Consider the following 21,060-nt stretch of genomic DNA (forward strand, 5'->3'; position numbering starts at 1 on the left):
TCCTGTGTAGGAAGAAAATCCCAAAAGAAAACTCCATGGCATCAGACCGAAGCAACTGGCTTAGAAAAGCCGGAGATTGCTCATACATCAAAAAATCCACTTGCAGAGTATATGTTGCATTAGCCGAAGAGTCAGCCCAAACATTGGCTGCCCAATATATGTGAATTAATAACTAAATTATATACTTTATAATAAAAATTAATGACAATTAATAAAATAATTCCTATCTATTTATAATTATAATCAATGTCCTTTTATTAACATATTTTAAATTAAATTTTAAAATTTAATAAATAATTTTTTTTAAAAAAAATCCCGGTTCAATCTGATTTGCTATACATTTTTGCACCGGTTTTCACTGGCTGTTTACCGATTTAACCGGTTTTTAACCAGTTTTGAGAATAATTCCATTTTTAAGTTACCAAGTCAGACAGGTAAACATAATCATAGGAATGACGACAATGATAAATTAATCGATTTCTACTTAATCACATATCTGTATGATAAAAAAAAATGCATATTGCATTTATTAGATCAGAACAAAAATACCAACTTGATTTCTCTACAAACAGGAAAACTTGAAATATATACGGACACACGCTGAAATCATCAGAAGAACACGATGCAAAAATCCCAATACAAGAACAAGAGTGACTTACATAAGAAAACTAATGAATAAACAAATTGCCTTGACATGCAGAGTGAGCCATCATGCATATGCTGACCTCAATTCATTCAATTTGACGCGAATATAACCAACACATGCATTTTGTGCTTTCACATCATCTACTCATGCTGAGCACTAGCTGCTTCTGCTTTGTCAGGATTAGCTAGTTCTGCTTTCTCATGGTGGAATTGCACCACAATGCATGTAATGTTATCTGCACTCCCACGAGAAAATGCTGCTTCTGTTAACTTTCGTGCAGCTGCCTCAGGCTCCTCTTCCGTGCGGGCAAGAGAAACAGCATCCTGAGCATACAGAGAACAGATGGAATATTAAACAGAACAATAAGAACTCTTGAACCAAGTATATAACAGATGAGCGAGTAAATATGTTGCATCAAACAGAAAATTAAACACCACATCAGGCACCCTGGAGAATTGGATGTTACATAATGTCTCACAGGTTCCTTTTTTCCAACTACTCCTAATCCTAGACAAACATAACTACATTTCTTTGGTACTAAGTCTCAGCAAATATAAAATAAGGTCAAAGGCCCGGGAATAGAAGTATTTAATTTTCATTGGCAGTCACAATAGCCTTGATGAGACCAATAACAGTTATACTGATACAGTAAAAGATGGCAATAAAGAACCCTAAAAACCCTATACTAAAACACCTACGGTCCATATTGGGCTACTTTCCTTGGAGCATAGTATGTCCCAGAAAGAGGTAGAACTGTAGAAGTCGCAACTCGAATAGACAATCCTCACCAGATCCCCAAAACCCAACCAGACGCTATCTTTTTTGTTTCCCTTCCCTGACTCCCAACTTGTTTGTTATTTTATGATAGCTAATCTTTTCTGGTCCACTGATCACTACTCTTGAAGACATAGTGTTAGGATATAAGAAGGGAGAGTTTGTTAAGACATATAGTTAGAATATTAATGAGTTGGTTGGTTAGAGACTAGAGGGGTTATTTAGATATAAATAGGAGGGGAAGGGTAGGAGAGATTCAGATTTCTTGACGTTGTGATTAAGACCGATCTAAGGAGCTTCACTTGAGGAGAATTATATTATAGATTAGGCATATTTTATATTTGAGCTTTTGTTAGGTCTCGTCATTTGTATTGAACTTAAGTCTCTTTCGTTAGTTTGTGTTTGATCTTTGTTGGGCTTATTAGTTGTAGGTGCATCATTAGTGGGCTTTCTTGTGTGTGAGGTGCGACTTTTAATATTTTTCGCTTTTGTTTGAGCCAACAGTAATGGGCATTGGTAGCTGTGGATTCATAGTATAAATAGGCAAAATGTTGATTTTGTAATAAGTTGACTCATTTTTTGTGAATGAAGCTTTAAGCCTTGTGCATGAAGCCCACTAATGATGTGCTGCGCCTACAACTAATAAGCCCAACAAGAGTCAAACAAACAAACTAATGAAAGAGGCTTAAACTCAATATAAATTACAACATCCAACAAAAGCCCAAATGCAAAATATGCCTGATCTATAATTGTCATGGTAATCAGAATCGTAGAAGCGCACGATTCTGTGGGTCTACTATGGCTGTGCAAGTAGGCCCATGTGCAGAATCAGAAATTTGCAAACTCAGTAGAAGCATGTTGTGCACTTTGTTTTGCAGATCAGTTTTGAGTCTTTGGCATTTTGTTTTCCTCCTTTTGGGCTTCTTAAAGCCTAAGCCCACAAAACCCAAACCCCAAAACCAACTCTTCTGTCGTAGCCCTATGTCCCAAATCATGATATATTAGAAGTATTAATAAATACACATGATTTGGGACATAGGGTTACAATAGACGAGCTGATTTTGGGGCTTCAATTTTGGGGTTTTAGTCTTTAAGAAGTCGATAAGGAGGAAAGCAAAATGTCAAAAGACTGAAAACTGATTGCAGAACAGAACTGCACAACACGCAGTATTCTAATCATGCTTATTGTCCACTTCTGTTTTGCAGGTCAGTTTTGAGTCTTTGACATTTTGTTTTCCTCCTTTTGGGCTTCTTAAAGCCTAAGCCCACAAAACCCAAGCCCCAAAACCAACTCTTCTGTTGTAGCCCTAAGTCCCAAATTGTGATATATTAGAAGTATTAATAAATACATATCACGATTTGGGACTTAGGGTTACAATAGATGGGCTAATTTTGGAGCTTCGGTTTTGGGGTTTTAGTCTTTAAGAAGTCGACAAGAAGGAAAACAAAATGTCAAACGACTCAAAACTGATCGCAAAACAGAAATGCACAACACACTATTTCACGAATTTATGATTTTGCGCTACACTTCTACCAAGTCAGACAAACTAATAAAAGAGCATGGCGCCATGTAAGACAAAATTGTGGGTCAAGATGTAGAGTTGTACAATTCTATGTTCTTGGACTCCCTTTCCGTATGTGTCCCTGTGCAAACTTGTCAGAAAGCAGAATTGCCAGACTCGCCGCACTGGATAGCAAGATAGTGAGAAGTCGAGTGCATTTGCAAGTTTGCTATTCTGGGCTAAACAGGGCAGTCTTTTTTGTTTTTTAATTCTGTTTTGGGCTTTTAAACCCTAATTCCAAAAGGCTCAAAATTGCTTTCAGTTTACCCAATGTGACTATTACTTTGTTTTCAACCCTAATTTTTACCTTGAAGAATGAAGCCTAATAACTGAATGAAGTTACTGCCTCCTCCTCACCCTGCTCTTCTCATTGTCGCAAGTCCCAGCCACACGAACACCACAACCACCACGTCTGAATTTAAGCTTATTTAAGTATTTGATGTGTAGTAGTATATATGTGTTTTTTATCATAATTTTACCATGTATGTTAGATGCATATATAAGAATTTATATGCATATTTTTAAATTTTTTAAGTCTTGTAGAATCCATGTTTCAAGTTACAATTTCACGATTTACAATTCTATGACCATGTGAAAGAGGCTTAAGCCCAACAATATAAATGACAAGGCTGAACAAAAGCCCAAATGCAAAATATGCCTAATCTATAATTCTCATGGTAGTAGTAGAAGTGCACGATTCTGCAGGTCTACTATGGCTGGGTGAGTAGTCCTGCGCAGAATCAGAAATTTGCAAACTCGGTAGAAGCGTGTTATGCACTTCTGTTTTGCGGGTCAGTTTTGAGTCTTGGACATTTTGTTTTCCTCCTTTTGGGCTTCTTGAAGCTCAACCCCAAAACCAACTCTTTTGTGGTAGCCGAAAGTCCCAAATGGTTATATATTAGAAGTATTAATAAATACATATCACAAATTGGGACTTAGGGTTACAATAGACCAACTGATTTTGGGCTTCAGTTTCAAGGTTTTAGTCTTTAAGAAGTCGACGAGGAAAACAAAATGTCAAAAAGACTCAACTGATCGCAAAACAGAAGTGCACAACACGCACTATTCTAATGATGTGTGTTGTGCACAACCTTTATGCTCATTATTTTTCTAGTTTCTTTTACTGGCTATATCAACTATCAGGATAATCTATTTCTGCCTGATAAGAAATGAATATTAGGAGGCATCAAATATGCACATATGAACAAAATGCATGACTAAGAACGAAGACAAAGCTTACATCATTCTGTACTACATCCCAGAGTCCATCACTTGCAAGAATAATCAGTTCAATTTGTTCATCTATCTCCTGGTCCTGAAAGTATATGAAAGATAAATTACTTTGTCAAACTATTACCGCTTGTCACTTTAACATCGCTCCAACAAAATATGCCTAAATCACACATGGCTCCAACAATATATTAAATATATGCACATGATAAGTTTACTAGTCCAGACTAAACCTATAAAGACAACTCGGTAAAAGAAATTACCTTATACACATGATTTTATTGATTTTTTGAACAGTCTATTAACAGACTACTAACTAGAAAAAGCAGACTATTTTCACATATTGAGGGTCTTTGGGTGCTTTACATTTTGTGTTTGGTTAGAATATCTCAGTAAATCTTCAAAAGCTATTGTGGAACCCCTTAGATATCTAATTGAGGAAACAATCCTAAAGAGTTGCTTCTTTATTTTATTATGTTTCGATATTTGTTTCCTTATGAGATTTTAGGTATTCAGGGAAAAAATCAAGAAAAGAAAGACCCATAATTCTTTGTTGGATTGAGTGCTTACTACTAAGCCAAAAGTTATAGCTGATAGTTAGGGCGCAACTCTTTCTACTTAAAAGCATAACAGCCCAAGCGCCATGAGTTGACTGTGACTTGACCCACCTGAGCCTCCACCACGGGACAATTGATGCCACAACCCGGCAAACATTCTTAATATCCATTCACCATAATCATCTCATGACAGAAGAAGCTGACAGTGGAGACAACCAGTGGAGGAGACAGCCAGAGTATAGAACAAGTCAAGGATACTCTTCAAACTTCTGAAAGGAGGACATGGCAACTGGAAAACTGTTTGAAACATGGTAGAAAAATGCACAGCAGAAATCATATACAGCAGAAAAACATGGGTGTTCAACATTGGAGATGTCACAACAATGAACTACTGCCAAAGTACAGGCGATTAGTGACCTGACCAGAGATGCTTTTCTGACTAGAGAAGAAAAATACTGGAAAGATAAACCAGCAGGAGAGATGACTAATTTGAAAGAAGAATTGTGAAAGGAAAATAGAACTCCAAATTTTAGGAAGCTTGACAACTACGTCAGTAGCGACAAATTTGAAAGAAGAATCAGGGAAATTAAGTAGAAATTGGAATTTTAGGAAGCTCGGTAGCAGAATAGTGATGGGATAGGTCATGGAGGATGATATCTATTTGATGCCATGCTGAAATTCTGGGATTTTGGTATTGAGGGAAGAAATTGAGCAAAGAAAGACTTCCAATAATATTCTCTTTATATTGTGATTATGTATTTATGTTGTTCATGTTTAAAAAAACCTAAAGCACTAATCCTTATTTATATTAATCATACAATATTACTCATATTAGGAAACATGGAAACTAATTCCAAGCTATAATCTTTAATATACCCTGAAATATGAAAATACAATCTAGATCATAGTTATAAATCTCAAATGGCGGCGCATATAGTTGGAAGCAAAATGACCAATATTTTGAATATCATAATTATAATACAAACTAAATAATTTATACTACACATAAATACTTAAAAAAACAAAAAATTTAGAAATTTCCTGATAAATAAATAACAAGTCACAGTTTACACATACACATCATCAATCTAGGAGAAATAAGAACATAGTAATGAAGTACAAAAAAAGTTAAAGATGTTGGTAAAATTAACAGAAAAGGAACATAAATTAGATAAAAATTAGTAAAATCTGAATTGCGAAGTTTAAAGGAAGAAGAAAGAATGAAACACAGGAAAGAAATAGTCCTATACAGTATGAAAGAACAGAGGTAACTCTTTGTGGAATGGTCAAGGAAAGGTATTAAGTTTCTAAAGCGAAAAATCATCAGAAATTGGGAGAGCAATCACAATTTTAACCAAAAAAAGACCTAAAATACATTGTTTTAGGGGGTAAAATTGGGTTTTCGAAACCCATATCATGGTAGTGCAGCTATAGCACGTGAAAAGCTACTATTTTGGCTGTGCTATTGCAGCTGCAATGGCACTATTGGAAATGAATCTGTTATTTGAATCCAATAACAAACTAGGTCCGCTCCAATACTCCACTATAGTGCCACTATAGCGCGCCATTGATTACTACAATCTAGATATTATTGGATGCTCTAAAGTCTGAATCATGCTATGATACTCTAAGATACTATGATATGACCAAGTAATTATTGGATATTTTCCTATGTTCTTACAGGAATTACATTGTATTAGTGGGCTGTTCATTTTTTCTCTCTCTAATTGTTAATATCTTTCCCTTGATTTGATTTACTTCAGTAATTCTTTTGTCAATAATCACATGATAAAAAAAGGACCTTCCTAATCACAAGTAAAAGACTAATTAGTAACTTCTAAATTAATAACAGGTGTTCAAACTTTGATACATGTCTTTGTAATACGATTATGCTTGTATTATACTCATTAATAAATAGAGTACTTAATTTGGCCCCTGAAAGCTAGAATTATATCATTATTAAACTTTATTCTACTAAGTTATTCCCTTGTAAAAGTAGAAAGTTACTAATTATCCATACAGTGAAAATAATTATTAGAGTGAATCATATCTAGCTATAAACTTTCAGGTTGCAAACAGTAATCAAGGATCACCTGGATCTCAGGTTCTGCTACTACAAACTGCTTCAGCATACGGTTACCAAAGGCACGAGACATTGCTAGCACCCCTCCAACCCTCCAAGTACCTGACCAGAAAAATAAACAAATGTAAAATCACATGCCCAAACTAAACATTTCATCCTTTGGATTGTTGACCTGGTTTTAAGGTGAAGATATGAAGCATGTTTCCATTTATGTATAAGTTCAGAACATGGATACTATTTGTATAAATCAATCTAATGTTTAAGTTTATTTGTCCTGAAGCACAGCAGGTATCATCCACTTAATTACTGTCCACATGCCCGGAACACATATCGATGCATGATAGTAAAAAATGTGATATTATATTCTTGTTCATACAAGATCACATGGGATTTTGGTGGCAGCCAGCAATCGTATCATGCTCAAATTTGTTCTCGAGAGATTGTGTAGGATCAACATGTTTTCAAACAATCCCACCATGTAGACTAGAAAGCCCATTTGTGAAAATGGCCAGAGAACCAACCCAATTTTAAAAACCCTTCAATCCATGTTTCCTCCTCCCATTTTGACTTGCCCCTTTGCATTCAAACCCTGCAGCCTCTTGTGCTGACCTTCTACAAACAAGACTCGGTGATGGCAATTTGATCTCTTTTCTGCTGCTGCTCGGTTTGTTCTGCTACAAGGCTTCCTGATCTGCTTGTTCCCCCACAGTCTCTGATCTGCTTGATTTGATATTCTTTGGGTGCTGGTCCAGCTAGGTTTTTGGTTTAAATTTTAATCAACTCCTGGCCATTTGGATACTGCATTGGTTTCCTCTCCTTCCAGCTTCTCTATGTTGGTGCTGGTTTGACTGGGGTTTTGTTTCTCTGGTCTGTTTTGCTGCACTGAATAATTTGCTAGAGTAGAGAAGAGATCTAGAGTTGGACTGTTTTCTTATGGTGTTTTGAGTTTTATTTGGCATATGCCATCTATATTTGAAGTTAAACTGCAACTTAAGCTTATGTTCTGAGTTTGTGACTTATATAAGTCATATGTGAGTGTGACCTTATCCTCTTTCAGTGTATGTTTTAACTAAATGTTAGTAGCAATTCTTATTTATGTTATATGCAGTTATGCACAAAAAATTATGTATGGATATAATTTTGTATTTTAGACAGGAACATACTGTCCATATTATTACACAACTTAAGTGTTCCCTCTGCCTTTCTAATCCAATCCAAGGTAGGATCTTTTGGCTACCTTGTACCAATTTGATAATGACATATATTTTGTTCAAGAGTAGCAAAAGAAAATTTAATAAAAGGACTGAATCACTAAACTTCTATAAATTTCCATGTACTCATACGATAGAATAAGAGATAACAAACTTTTTACAGATAAAAGGTGGGCAAATATTTGGCATGGCCATCAGCCAAAACATAATTCCATGCATATTATTATGCCAAGTTGCCAATATAACCCCTGATAAAAATGATCCAAGATAGAGTCAGCTCAAGCTTCTAAGGTCAACATCAAATCTCAACTCTGGCCAAAGATAACATGGGAAATCCCCAAAACTGACCCATCCCCAGTGTATGTTGCACTAAATGTGGCAGAAGCAGAATATCACAACAGAACTATAATGATGCTATTTATATGCCTGAAATATTGTATCTCACCTGCCCACATGACAACACCACCAGCATTCTCGATTCTCTTCCGCTCATCACTTCTATTTGGTTTATGATCCTCAGAGAGAGCATTTGCTGCCAAAATAAAAAAAATTAATTCAAGATACCAATCTTATTTCCAAAATGTATTCAAATGGAACTGTAGGAGAAAATTTATCATATGACCAGACAAGGACTCTTGTCTGAAATGCTGTATCTTCCACATGATCTCTGTATTTACATTATCAAGCAGCTTTTCCCCAACATCACATCATTAAGATATAAACACTTTTTTCCATTTTAAAAAAAGAAATTTGACAAATATAATACCAAATACTGCATCAGAATCTATAAATGATATGAGAATTTAAACTCCACCTATATTATTGTTAATTAATAGTGACAACAAATTGAAGATATCATAAAATAGTAGGTTATATAATTAGTACCTTTACCAGCTTTTGATATTATAGTCCTAGAATCTCCAACATTTGCTACATAAAGATGGTTATCAACCAAAACTGCTGTCGAAGCTGTAGATCCATCATCCCTGAAGGTGTCCTTTTCAGAATCCAGAAAATTAGCATCAGTCTGTTGATATGTTTCACCTGCAAGCTAGCGGAGGTTACTATAATTGCAAAAACTGATAATGGAAGATCAAAAGCAATCCATGCAGGAATCTGGCCACAGACCCCATAAGGAAGGAAATACGACAAACATGTGATGGGTATGCATTAAACACTTTCAACAATGTTGGAACACACAGTAAAGCATTAACAAAATAACAAATAATAAACAAAAGATATTACAATGAGACATTGATGAAAATAAATGAGAAAAAGCAAACACACTTATAGCCAATTTGGCATCTGTCAAAAATTTTGGATGCTTCAAGAGATTATCAAAAAGATGCTCCTTTAAATACTCAGCAGCACGAGAACCACCGTGACCTGTATGGAATTTAAAATTTAAGGCATATTACCAAAACTGCATAACAGATGAATGCAATTGCAATCACTGAAATTAAAGAACTATATTTCTCCCATGCAAGTGATGTAGTAGAAAATCTTACCATCAAATATTCCAAATAAGCATATTGATTGGCCACCAATCTTCAATGTCTTAATATCATAAAAATCCTCCATTGTCACTCTCTTTCCCCTAAAACTTGAATACCCACAGCTAAGTCTTCCATCGTCACTGCCAAATAAAAATTCATTGAAATAAGTACCATTTATTTTATCACAATATAGATCAGCAAAAGTATAAAGTACACCAAATCCAGCCAGTCAAGCAAATCAAATTATTCAATAATGGCATTCTTACAATGCAAGCCTTAACTAAAATTTTACATCGATTTGTATCATAGTATGGGTGAATAAAGATTAGTTCAGCTAAGAAAATTACAAGGAAGATAAAGAAATATTATTAACTTAACTCCTTGATTTCAACTTTCAAGTACAAGTTATTAAAATTCAGGGTTCCACTAATAGTATTACCTTCCACAAAAAGAACTTGACCTTTTAAGGGAGGTTTCTCTAACAGATACATTCATTATATTGAGGCATGGGAGTTTAGCTCTATTTATGTTTTCTTTTTATTGTCAATGTTGTCTTGTGTTTTGTTCCACAGTTTCCACCTCGTAGGGATAAAGATTTTTGTTGTTGCTTTTATTGAGCAAAAAGAAACACAGTTCAATAAACAAAAGATAAACCAGCACATGAATCTAATGATTTAAGAACCCTTAGAAATGGCCACCCATGGTGTGCTTCTTTAGATTGCACTACTCCTTCCTTAGAAATAAAATACTAGGTCATTGACTTTGATATGTGGGGTCTTCAAAAATTCCCTTGGGCCTTTGTAAATCTTGCTTTCAACAGCCAAAGGCTATTTTGGCAGTGATATAACATTAACACCCTCTCTTTTTTTCAAAATTTCCCCATCATCTTGAATAAACTAATGTAAATGTCAATCACGTTTTTGGTAAGTTGATGTAGTCAAGAATAACTTTCCTTACAAAGCCAAACAAAAACACAATTCCAAAAAGCACATTCAGATAACAGTCCTAAACATAGAACTGACTTTTTCAAATCATAGTTCTCTTCAAATCTAAAATCTAACAACCCAACTCAGAGCCTGTTGAAACTCCTAACCTTGTAAATGCTTAACTGCAACGGCCAATAGGGATGTTAAACCATAGTACCAAGGCAACAAAGTAAAGATTCCATGTATCGCCAATAACAGATATACAGTTTTCAACATGTCAGCACAAGTTGAAAGCAAGTTGTGAGAATCATATTCACCTTTTCCACCCTCCACTGGCAAACCGACCATCATCATCTTTCTCTGGCATCGTATCAACAAGGGGTCCAGCCCTTGACATAGAACCCGTATCAACCATCATCCTTGTGGTTGTCTTGTATTCACGAATTGGCCAATGAGAAAAACTCTGAACTGCCTGCAAACTCCTCCCAAATCCGTTGATTCTCACTCTGTTGGCGAAGGTTCCAGCTTGAACAACCAAAGACCTTACACAACTGCGGCATACCATCTAAATGATGTACCTGGCAAATCACACAAATGCTCTCAAATCCCAACAATAGTTGAACTCTAAGGCAAAACAAATGAATAAAAAAAAGGCAAGTACACAAATTCACAAACCACGATGAATAATCAGCCAATCATAACCACACTCATCATTAATCAATATAATTATCCAACACAGTTTCGTGAAATCAAAAAGAAAAAAAGTTCGAGGATCAAAACCTTTTTTTAATAATTGAACTGTCTAAGGAACTGTAATCATCTATTCGAAAAGCAAATTCAAAGCAAAATTCGGAGAGAATTGCGGAATCAGATGTTGAATGTTCGAATTCGGATCCGATATGAAGTGGATCGGTTCAAAAACGTGCCAGGAATCTTAATCCGGATCAAGGAAAGGTTGGGAGAAGAATCAAATAACGCAGAAACAGTTTCTATGTGGGAATCTAGAATGAGAACGAAACCCTAGAGAGAAAGAGAGCGAGGGTGAGAGGTTAGAAGAGAAGCATAGCGAGATTTGGCAAAAGCGACAGAGGGAAAAGGAGAAGGGTAAGAGAAAGAAAGGGAAAAAACCTGAGAAAGATAGCAACGTGTAAGCCTGGCAAGTACTCATATCATACTTCTCTTTCGCATGCCCAAATATATGACTACTAGTGTGACCCGTGCGTGTACGCACGGTCAGTTAATTTTTTATTTTTTATTACATAATAAAAATAAAATAAAATATAGTGTGAAACAATAAAGAAATTTATTATTTATGATAATATTATGCTTAAAATTATAAAATATTAATGATAAATGTTAATTTCTATAATTCCTTTTTCATATGTTAATGATAAATTTATTATTTAGTTTCTTATATGCTTGAAACTACATAAAACAGGTTAGATATTCATCAAAAGCAAAAGAAAATAATGATTTGACCCAAAGAAACCAAACATATAAGAGAAAGAAATACATAACAAAAATTATAGGAAATAAAAGAAAAAAAATTACCTTTCTGATTAGAAAACAAACTAAGAAATTATAGAACAACAAAGCCTAAATAATAATAATAATAATAATAATAATAATAATAATAATAATAAGAGATAGGAAATAATTGTTTCTTAGTTTGTTTTCTAATCAGGGAAAAAAATGATTAGGGAAGAAAACTTGTGAATTATTTTTGTTTTTCTTAGTATTATTATAATTATTATGCTCTGTTCGTTTATAGTTTCTTAGTTTATTTTCTAATCGGGGGAAAAAAATAAAAAGGATTAGGGAAGAAAACTCGAGAATTATTTTGGTTTTGCTTGTATATGTATGATAAAAAAAATAAAACATTAAAAAGGATATATAATAAGTTGACAAATTAATAAAATAAAAAATAAACACACTTGCTAAAGTTAAATCAACTACACATAATAATAATAATAATAATAATAATAATAATATGACTAATAACATGAATCTATTTTTTAAATGTCATATAAGTCTAATTATTATTACAAAACTTGATTTAGAAGACCAATTTGAATCAGGGATGAAAGTCATTATTTTGAAAGTCATTATTTTATTATGTGCATTCACATAGAGATATCAAAATAAACATTTTCAAAAGAATATATAATGAAAACTTAAAAGTATACATCAACTTACTCCTCCATGGACCAAAGCAATGGCCATGATTGTTGCTGCTTCCGTGACCCATGACAGTGGCGGATCCAAGACCTTAAGTCAGCGGGAGGTAAATTATAAAAAATAAAATTAGTGGGTTCAATTATATAAATATAGATGAAATAAAATACAAAAATATAAGATTTTATTTACAAATTTGATGATTTTTAAGAAATGAGGGAGTGCAAGTGCACCTCCTGGAGGCAACGTAGGTCCGCCATTGACCTATGAAAGAGGATTCCACACAAATCATAAAAACTTCAAAATCTTGCTCTCGTGCAAAATTCATACAAAAACTCAGGAGAGAAACTAAATCTGAAAATAGAAACCAATAATAAACACTATAAATAGCAGCATACTTTTCGAGACTCCAATAATTATGTCCTAAGTTTGACTATCTTTGCCTTGAGCTGCCCGAGATGACACTCTGCACAGTAGACATAATAATAACAATAATAATAATAATAGTAATAATAATAATAATAACAACAACAACAATAACAACAATAACACAAATAATATCAGTAAAAGGCAAAAATATTGACCATTATAGATCAAAGCGCTAAAGATTTTACACCAGCAAAGGAAAAACCATCTCGAGCCTTTAACTAATGGGAATATAAGCTCTTGAAATTACACTCAGAACCTAACCAAGCAAAAAAAAAAAGAATCCGAAGAAGCAGAAAAATAAAAAAAGGATTCGAAGAAGCACAATGCTTTTCTTTAAACTTGGACGAAGCAACCAAAAAGCTTAACAAAACATAAATCTAGGAGCTTCTACCTATGTATTAAAACAAAAAAATAAAATTAAAACTCATGGAGAGTTTAGTAAGGGAATTTGGCAAAATAGCCCCGTAAAATAAAACTCATGGGGTGCCTCCTCACAAAGGGGGTCGCAGTGACCGGGCCTGGGCGACTGTTTATCAAAAACACATGTCTCCACAAAGTCGTAAGACCATTTATGGGGGCTTAGATGTAATTTGGAATATGAGAGATGTTTAATGAAAGGAAAATGGACCCCATTTGGATAAAAATAGCTACTTTCTTTAGACGCCTTTTTTTTCCCTAGATTCTCCACAACCTATCTAAGTGGTTCAGCTACTTTCGTTTAATAGTTTTGTTCTTTTGTTGTTTTATTTATTGGTAAATATTCCTCAGCCTACTTTAGAAACATGTAGCAAAAAGTATTTGATTATCTTCTTAAGTGGTTGATCTTATGTCTAACAAAACATATTTGATTGTCTCTATCATCCCTTCTGGTATCACTATGGTAGATATGAGTGTATTGGTTATTATTAGTGGCCCCTTTTTTTTTCTCACTTACATTTTATGATCTAATTGGGTGTTAATTCTTAATGTCGAATAGATACATGATCTTGGAAAGAAGATTTGGACATCAAAGGGAGAAGAAAAAGAAGCTGCCAAGAAGGAGTTCATAGAGGCCCTTAAATTGTTGGAGGAACAACTGGGAGATAAGACTTATTTTGGAGGAGACAATATTGGCACTTATTATTTATTTAGCAAGCATCAAGTTTTTATTTTTGCAAACCCTCCTTCTGTCAATACTCAGTACGAATTTAACAAATTAATCATAATCCTCTTGTAGACTGTGTTTTTTTTTTGCCTCAAAAGAAGACATATAAATCATTTTTCTTATTTTTTTTTCACTGAAGTAGAAACCAAATCAATTATTCCTGAAAAGAACTAATAAAAGAAATACAGAAAATTAATTAGTTGACAAAAAGAAGGAAAATGTCGTGAGATCATACACCTATATTTCAAAGGGAATGACTAAAAACAAAACTGAAAAAGTTCATCTCATATCCACAATAAAAATTCTCCGGGATTTATTTTGGCTTGGTGAGAATGAAAAAGCAATTTCATTTTGCATGGAACTCCCTGGGAGGCATTGAATACTGCAAGGCAAAGACATGGCAATAGGATTTTGTATCAGTAACCAAACCAAATGCTTGAATTAAGTTACTACTAATTAATTGATTATTACCATCCCCATATGATGCCATAGTGAGAGGCGGGGAAACAATCTTCCGAGAAATTTTAGTGATATCATTCAAAGTGATTCCATCTACGACTGCATTTAAGAACTACTCCAGTGGCTTCCTGAAATGGGTAACCGCACAAATTCTCATATTACAATTTAAGTTAATGATTTAAGTGATACTTCTTGAATTGAAGTAGCAATAGGAGAATTTTAGTGAAAAGGAAAAAAAAGTTGGGATTGAAGAATGAGAGAAAAAATAGAAAGACCTCTGATTGATTAAATACCTTTCTCCATAAGTCAATACCTACCTTTCTATATCCTTTAATGCAGTCATCTGCAAAAGCAATGAGTTTTGAAACACATGATGTACTATATGAAATCAAACCAACCCAATTCCCCTTTATAGAAGTGACAAAGTGTGTAGAGAAATCCAGAATAGATCATAATATAGAAGGAAGCAAAGATGCAAGAGAGACATATTATTTTTAATTTAGGTGCGGAAGGAAGAGTAAATGAAAGAAATCCCATATAACCAAAAGTAAAAACTTTAGCACATCCGAGAGAGAGAGATTCTTCTACGGGTCGTTTGCAAATACATTGCCATTATTGAGGACAACGGCTGGAGATTAATGGAGCAATGCTTTAGAACAATGAAAAAGTCGAGTAGAAAAAAAAAACTTGCTAATCATGTTTTAGTGCAGAGAGAGAGAGAGATGAAACAACAATGAAAAAGAAGTGGAGTAGGAGAAAGAGGTTTGGTCTCCGAGAAGTAGTGCATAGAAAGAGATGAAGTGTATTAATTTGTGAAAAACTTCCCTCAGAAGCTAAACTTGCCTTCCAATGTTGTTGTAGTCTCCTCAGTAAGTGCAGAAAAAAAATATGCTAAAGTCAAAATCAATCACTGTACGACTACATCTTTCATGATCATCATCATAATAATAATATATAAACAATAGAGCGGCTGTTAGGTCCTTTATGTGCTGACTTCACATATCTATTATGAGTATTCCTTTTCAACAGAAAAGTCTTCAATAGAAATGGTCTCTTTTCAGTTTCTTAATATATATAAACATTACTTCATCCAAATCTAGCTAGAGGCAATAAACCATCTTACCAATGACAGAAACCACATTAAAATATGTAGACTTACATCCATTTCAATATTAATTTTGCAAAGCATTTTAAAATCTTCTTCCCCTTCACCTAATATTCATTCAAACTTCATCAGCCATCACCATCAAATTTAATGCAACATACATTATACTTGGAGAACATAGAGGAAAGGGAAACCGGGGGCACACCTCCAATAATCCAGACAGCGAGAGCATGGGACCTAGTATTTACGGTCCCTCCACACATTATTTTTTTATATTTTATCATCTCAAAAGAAAAATTGCTAATATATTTTATCGTCTCAATAGAAAAACTGCTAAATTCAAATTAATGTATAATCAGAGGAGGGAGAGAGAGGTGAATTTTGGTGGTGAGACTGCAGGTCACTTGGTTCCTCCTCCTAAGAATAAAACCAAGCATTATTAAAATAAAATATATAAGTAAAAGATAAATATTAATTTACAAATTGATATTTTAAAGCTAAATTAGACCCAAATCTACATTTTTAAAATTTTCTTTAAGTTTCTAACGTTGATGCATTGCAGAGTTCCTAATAACCCTCAACCAAAGGTAAAATACCGGATTTGCCTTGACATGACTGCAATTATTTGTAGATTAAGGAGGTCAAGAAGAAGATGAAAGGAAAGGTCAACACTTCAAGCATATCTGGAAATTGACTGAGACACCAAGTGGAGCCATGATCTAATTTTTCTTTCAATTTCTTATAATTTATATTCGCCAGCAATAGATACACAAAAAAAAAGAGTACAATTAGCCTTGGTATAGTTTAGTTGTTTGTACCTATATTTTTTATTGTTTGAAGGATCTTGTGGTAACATTACCTCACGGCCAATGGCGGACCTACATTAGATTGAGGGTGTGCACTTGCACCCCCTCGTTTTTAAAATCCACCAATAAATTTTCTTTTAAATTAAAAATTGTAAATAAAATCTTATATTTTTGTATTTTATTCCATTTATATTTATATAGTTGAACCCACTCATTTTTTTTATAATTTGCCTCCACTAACTTAGGGTCTTGGTTCCGCCACTGCTCACGACATATTTGAAGAATGTTGTCATTTTTCTGCTGTGTACCGAGCAATAAAATGACCAAAATTCAAGGCAATGGCAATGAAATTAACCTCAACTGTATACCAAAAGATATCCACTTCATATGCAGCTTGGGGCTATAATCTACACATAAAGGCACAACTAGAAATCTATTGAGGACCATGTAGAGAAACTAAAGCCACCAATAAGTGTAAAATGCTCAGATCAAAGATACCCCACCAAAATTCTTGTGCATGTACTTGTCAAATCCCCAAAATAAAAAAGACCAGTTAGTGTAACAGAGCATGAAAAATTAATATAAAATAAAATTGAAGTGAAAAATGAAAGGAACACTTATTTCTTCAAATCCCGTGGTTGCCCTGACCTGCTCATGCTGACAAATTTGAATCACATGAATATGCTAGGCAACACCCTAGCATAGTCATGATCACTTGACTTGAGTAATAATAATAATAATAATAATAATAATAATAATAATAATAATAATAATAATAATAATAATAATAATAATAATAATAATAATTGAAGTGAAAAATCATATTTACTCTGAAATTTCTTGTGCATGTGTCTGCCGAATCCCCAAAACAAAAAAGACAATTGCGGATCAATACGCAACGAGTGTAACAGAGCATGAAAAATTAAAATAAAATAAAATTGAAGTGAAAAATCAGGACTACATGAAAAATTATAATAAAATAAAACTGAAGTGAAAAATCAAACTTACTCTGGAATTTCTTGTGCATGTATCTGTCGAATCCCCAAAACAAAAATGACCAGCTAGTGTAAGAGAGCATGAAAAATTAAAATAAAATAAAATTGAAATGAAAAATGAGAGGAACACTTACCCCTTCAAATCTCGTGGTTGCCTTGCTCATGATGACAAATTTGAATCACGGGAATATCCTAGGCAACACCCTAGCATAGTCATGATCACTTGACTTGAGTAATAATAATAATAATAATAATAATAATAATAATAATAATAATAACACGCACAAATACATGGTTGGAAAAAAAACCAGCTAATACAGAAGTAAGTGTTCCTCTTATTATATTCGGCATAACTAAATAATAACAATGATAAAAATAATACATTATATATAAAATATGTTAGTCTTGTTGGTATAAAGTTGATTTAGATAATTATATTTGATTTTTGAAATCTATAATTATTTATTTAGCTTATGAGTTTATTGGAATGAGATTGGTTATTATATCCATCGAGTAGTTTCAGTGGTTTTGTTAAATTTTCAGTTGATTGTTTTATTTTTTATTACATAATAGGAATAAAATGAAATATAGTGTGCAACAATAAAGAAATTTACTATTTATAATAATATTGTGCTTGAAACTACAAAATATTTTCAGTAAATGCTAATTTCTACAATCCATTTTCATATCATTTTCTTTCCCTTTCACTTTACTGTCAAATGTACATATGTCAACCTAGCTACTTCCATAAAGTAAACATGCAAAACAAAGGAATGATTCTTAACATCATTAATCCAAACAAACTTTTGAAGACTCTTCGGATCGGCCAAAAATGGCTACTACCAGTGTCAAATAAAAAGTTCAGGGAAAAATCCTTCATATTTAAATTATTCTTTTACTTAAAGAAACAAAGACATCATGCCTGGTGTCGCAACCTACCCTTCGGCGGGAGGGCGACGCGAGACTCATGGGTGCATCTTTCAAGGAAGGAAAACGCGCGGAGTCGCCACCAACGTTTATTCGAGGAAAACGTCGGAAAAACCGAAAAAGGCGTGGTCTACGAACTTTAAGTGTGAAGGGTTCGGGAGTTGTTCTTACGCACGGGAAAGGTATTAGCACCCCACGCGTCCGTCACAAGGGACGACAGCCTTTTATCAAGTGTGCAAATATGACTTCAATTTGTTTTATCTTCCCTTTTTTACACTTTTTGTGTCTTTTTATGCCTTTTATATTTTTTATCTTTTTGGGGTCGACAAGGGCGTTTCCCTTGCTCCTACGTATTCCTCAATTGTGATAAGGAAATCAGACCTATGCAGTTCTTTGAGAACTGAACGTTGATTAAGTTTTTTATTCTTTTTTGCAAGATATATTTTTGATTGAATAAAAGGCCATTTAAGGCGTTGGACCATTAAACGATCTTTCGATTCTTTTGAAAGGAGAGAAAACATTAAGGCATTGGACCATTAATGATCTCTTGGTTTTTTTTTTTTGAAAGAAGGGACAAAGCTATGTGTTGATTTTAGGCTTTTGAAAATCCATGTTTAACCAATAAAAGCGAAAAGAAGCATTTCAAGGCGTTGGACCTTTAAAAATGGTTTTTAGGTGATGACAAAAGCATGATTTATGAATTGATTTTAGCCTTAGTTTTACTTTGGGTATTAGTCAATTCGATTAAGAAAGAAAATCCCAAAGAAAAACGTCCGATTGATTTTTTTGATTATTTTATTTAAAAATATTTTTTTGATTATTATATTATTATTTTGCCTCTTTTTGGTTTTAAACGTGGTTACGACATGACAGATCGGTCGGATTTTATTCTAACAGAAATTAAAAGATGTTACAACTCAAATGATCGGAGGAAATTTATTTTATTTTTGATTAGGGGAGAAAATGACTTAAATAAATGACTAAAGCACGTCAAAAAGGGGTACGGAAAGCAAATGAAATAAAAATAAAAGCACGTGAAACAAGTGGGGACCACTAAGGGTACATAGAATGAATTGAAAGGTTCGATTTCAGGAACTTACCGGTTGAAGACCGAAGAACGAACAAAGAACGGAGGAAAATCTTCACGAAATCGCCCACGAAAACGTCTCGGAAGCATTACGGAAGTGCCTCGACTTGGATTTTCTTCACGGAAACAATTTTTCTCACTAATTTTAAGTGATTCTCAGATACCAGGAGGGTTGAACAAATTTGTTCTGCCCTCCTTCCCCTATTTATAGGGGAAAAGAGGGAGGTGGTTGCCGCCCAGCTCGCCCAGGCGAGCTGGGTTGCTTGCACCAGAAGGCACCGCCTTCTGTTGAAACATCCTAGAAGGCCCAAGTGGGCCTGATTGCTATTTGCACACCCTTGTTTACTAAATACACCCCTCTGTCCTTTTTTGCTGATTCTTTTTCCGTAACGTTACGGAACTTTATGACTTACGTAACGATACTTGTTTTCTTTCCGTAATGTTACGAAACCTTACGGATTACACAATTGTTCCCTCTTTGGCTTCTGGAATGTTACGGAACTTTACGGATTGCGCATTAACGCTTCCTTTCGACTCCCGACATGTCGCGGAACTTCACAGATTGCCTAACGATGGGTGTCAAGTACCTCGAAGTGGCCAAGCGAAGGTCGCATCCCACCAAACAGATGGTCCCCGGACGAAATTAGGGTATGACACCTGGGATCAAGAAAAATGTCCTAAAACATAACAATAACCATTTTTTGTCTGTAAGAAGAAGCATTGTTAACAGTACAAAATTTGGATCCACTGGTCAATGAAAAGAGCTAAAAACAAATACTGATATCAGTTAACTATATCTTTCAATTGGTCCTTCAAGGATGAACTTGTCACAAAAATGTATGATCTGCTTACAATAAATCATTCCTACATATGTTATCCTTGCATATAAATTATATGATATCATTGTATATGAACTTATTTATAACGACATTGAACAAAGAAGGCAAGAAAAATCAGTAAAAGCTCAATTAATTAGGTACAACTCTTCAAGTTACAATATAGGCTTAAAATTAAATTGAGAAGTGAATTATGAAGAAAGTTAATATTTATAATTAACTAATTGTTCAAAATACATCATTCAATAACATTTCTAAAAAATTGTAAACTACAAAAGGTAGTTTAATCAGTATTACTATCATCCTAATCCTTTTGTCTTCTAATTACCAATTTATTTTCTTGTCTAATCCTTTTTATTTATTCTCTGATTAGAAAATAAACCAAGAAACTATAGAAGAACAAAGCCTACATAATAATAATAATAATAATAATAATAATAATAATAATAATAATAATAATAATAATAATAATAATAATATAAATGTTTTCTTGGCTCTTTCTCTCTCTAGGAATTGCTGCTACCTCTTTCAAAACCAAAGAAGTAAACAAATAATAAAGATAATTTTAACATTTATAATATAAATGTTTACAACAAACAAAAATCAGACAAT

At 33.7% G+C, this 21,060-nt stretch overlaps 1 protein-coding gene across 3 annotated transcripts; it reads right to left on the reverse strand.

Annotated features, from left to right (window-relative positions):
- Positions 1–501: 501 nt before the first annotated feature.
- On the reverse strand, positions 502–11,696 carry LOC114384706 (probable protein phosphatase 2C 76). 3 transcript variants are annotated; one of them, XM_028344444.1, is made up of 10 exons: positions 11,614–11,656; positions 11,266–11,505; positions 10,803–11,063; positions 9,572–9,699; positions 9,351–9,449; positions 8,949–9,107; positions 8,509–8,595; positions 6,863–6,954; positions 4,223–4,297; positions 502–969 (listed from the first exon to the last, which is right to left on the reverse strand). In XM_028344444.1, exons 3-10 carry the CDS (start codon positions 11,048–11,050, stop codon positions 787–789), a joined length of 1,071 nt encoding a protein of 356 aa, XP_028200245.1. In that variant the 5' UTR covers positions 11,051–11,063; positions 11,266–11,505; positions 11,614–11,656; the 3' UTR covers positions 502–786. The 3 variants fall into 3 exon arrangements, with proteins under 3 accessions (XP_028200245.1, XP_028200246.1, XP_028200244.1); XM_028344445.1 differs by lacking the exon at positions 11,266–11,505 and having other exon boundaries at positions 11,614–11,696; XM_028344443.1 differs by lacking the exon at positions 11,614–11,656 and having other exon boundaries at positions 11,266–11,607.
- Positions 11,697–21,060: the final 9,364 nt, after the last annotated feature.

Source organism: Glycine soja, chromosome 14, assembly GCF_004193775.1.
Source record: "Glycine soja cultivar W05 chromosome 14, ASM419377v2, whole genome shotgun sequence".
NCBI lineage: Eukaryota > Viridiplantae > Streptophyta > Magnoliopsida > Fabales > Fabaceae > Glycine > Glycine soja.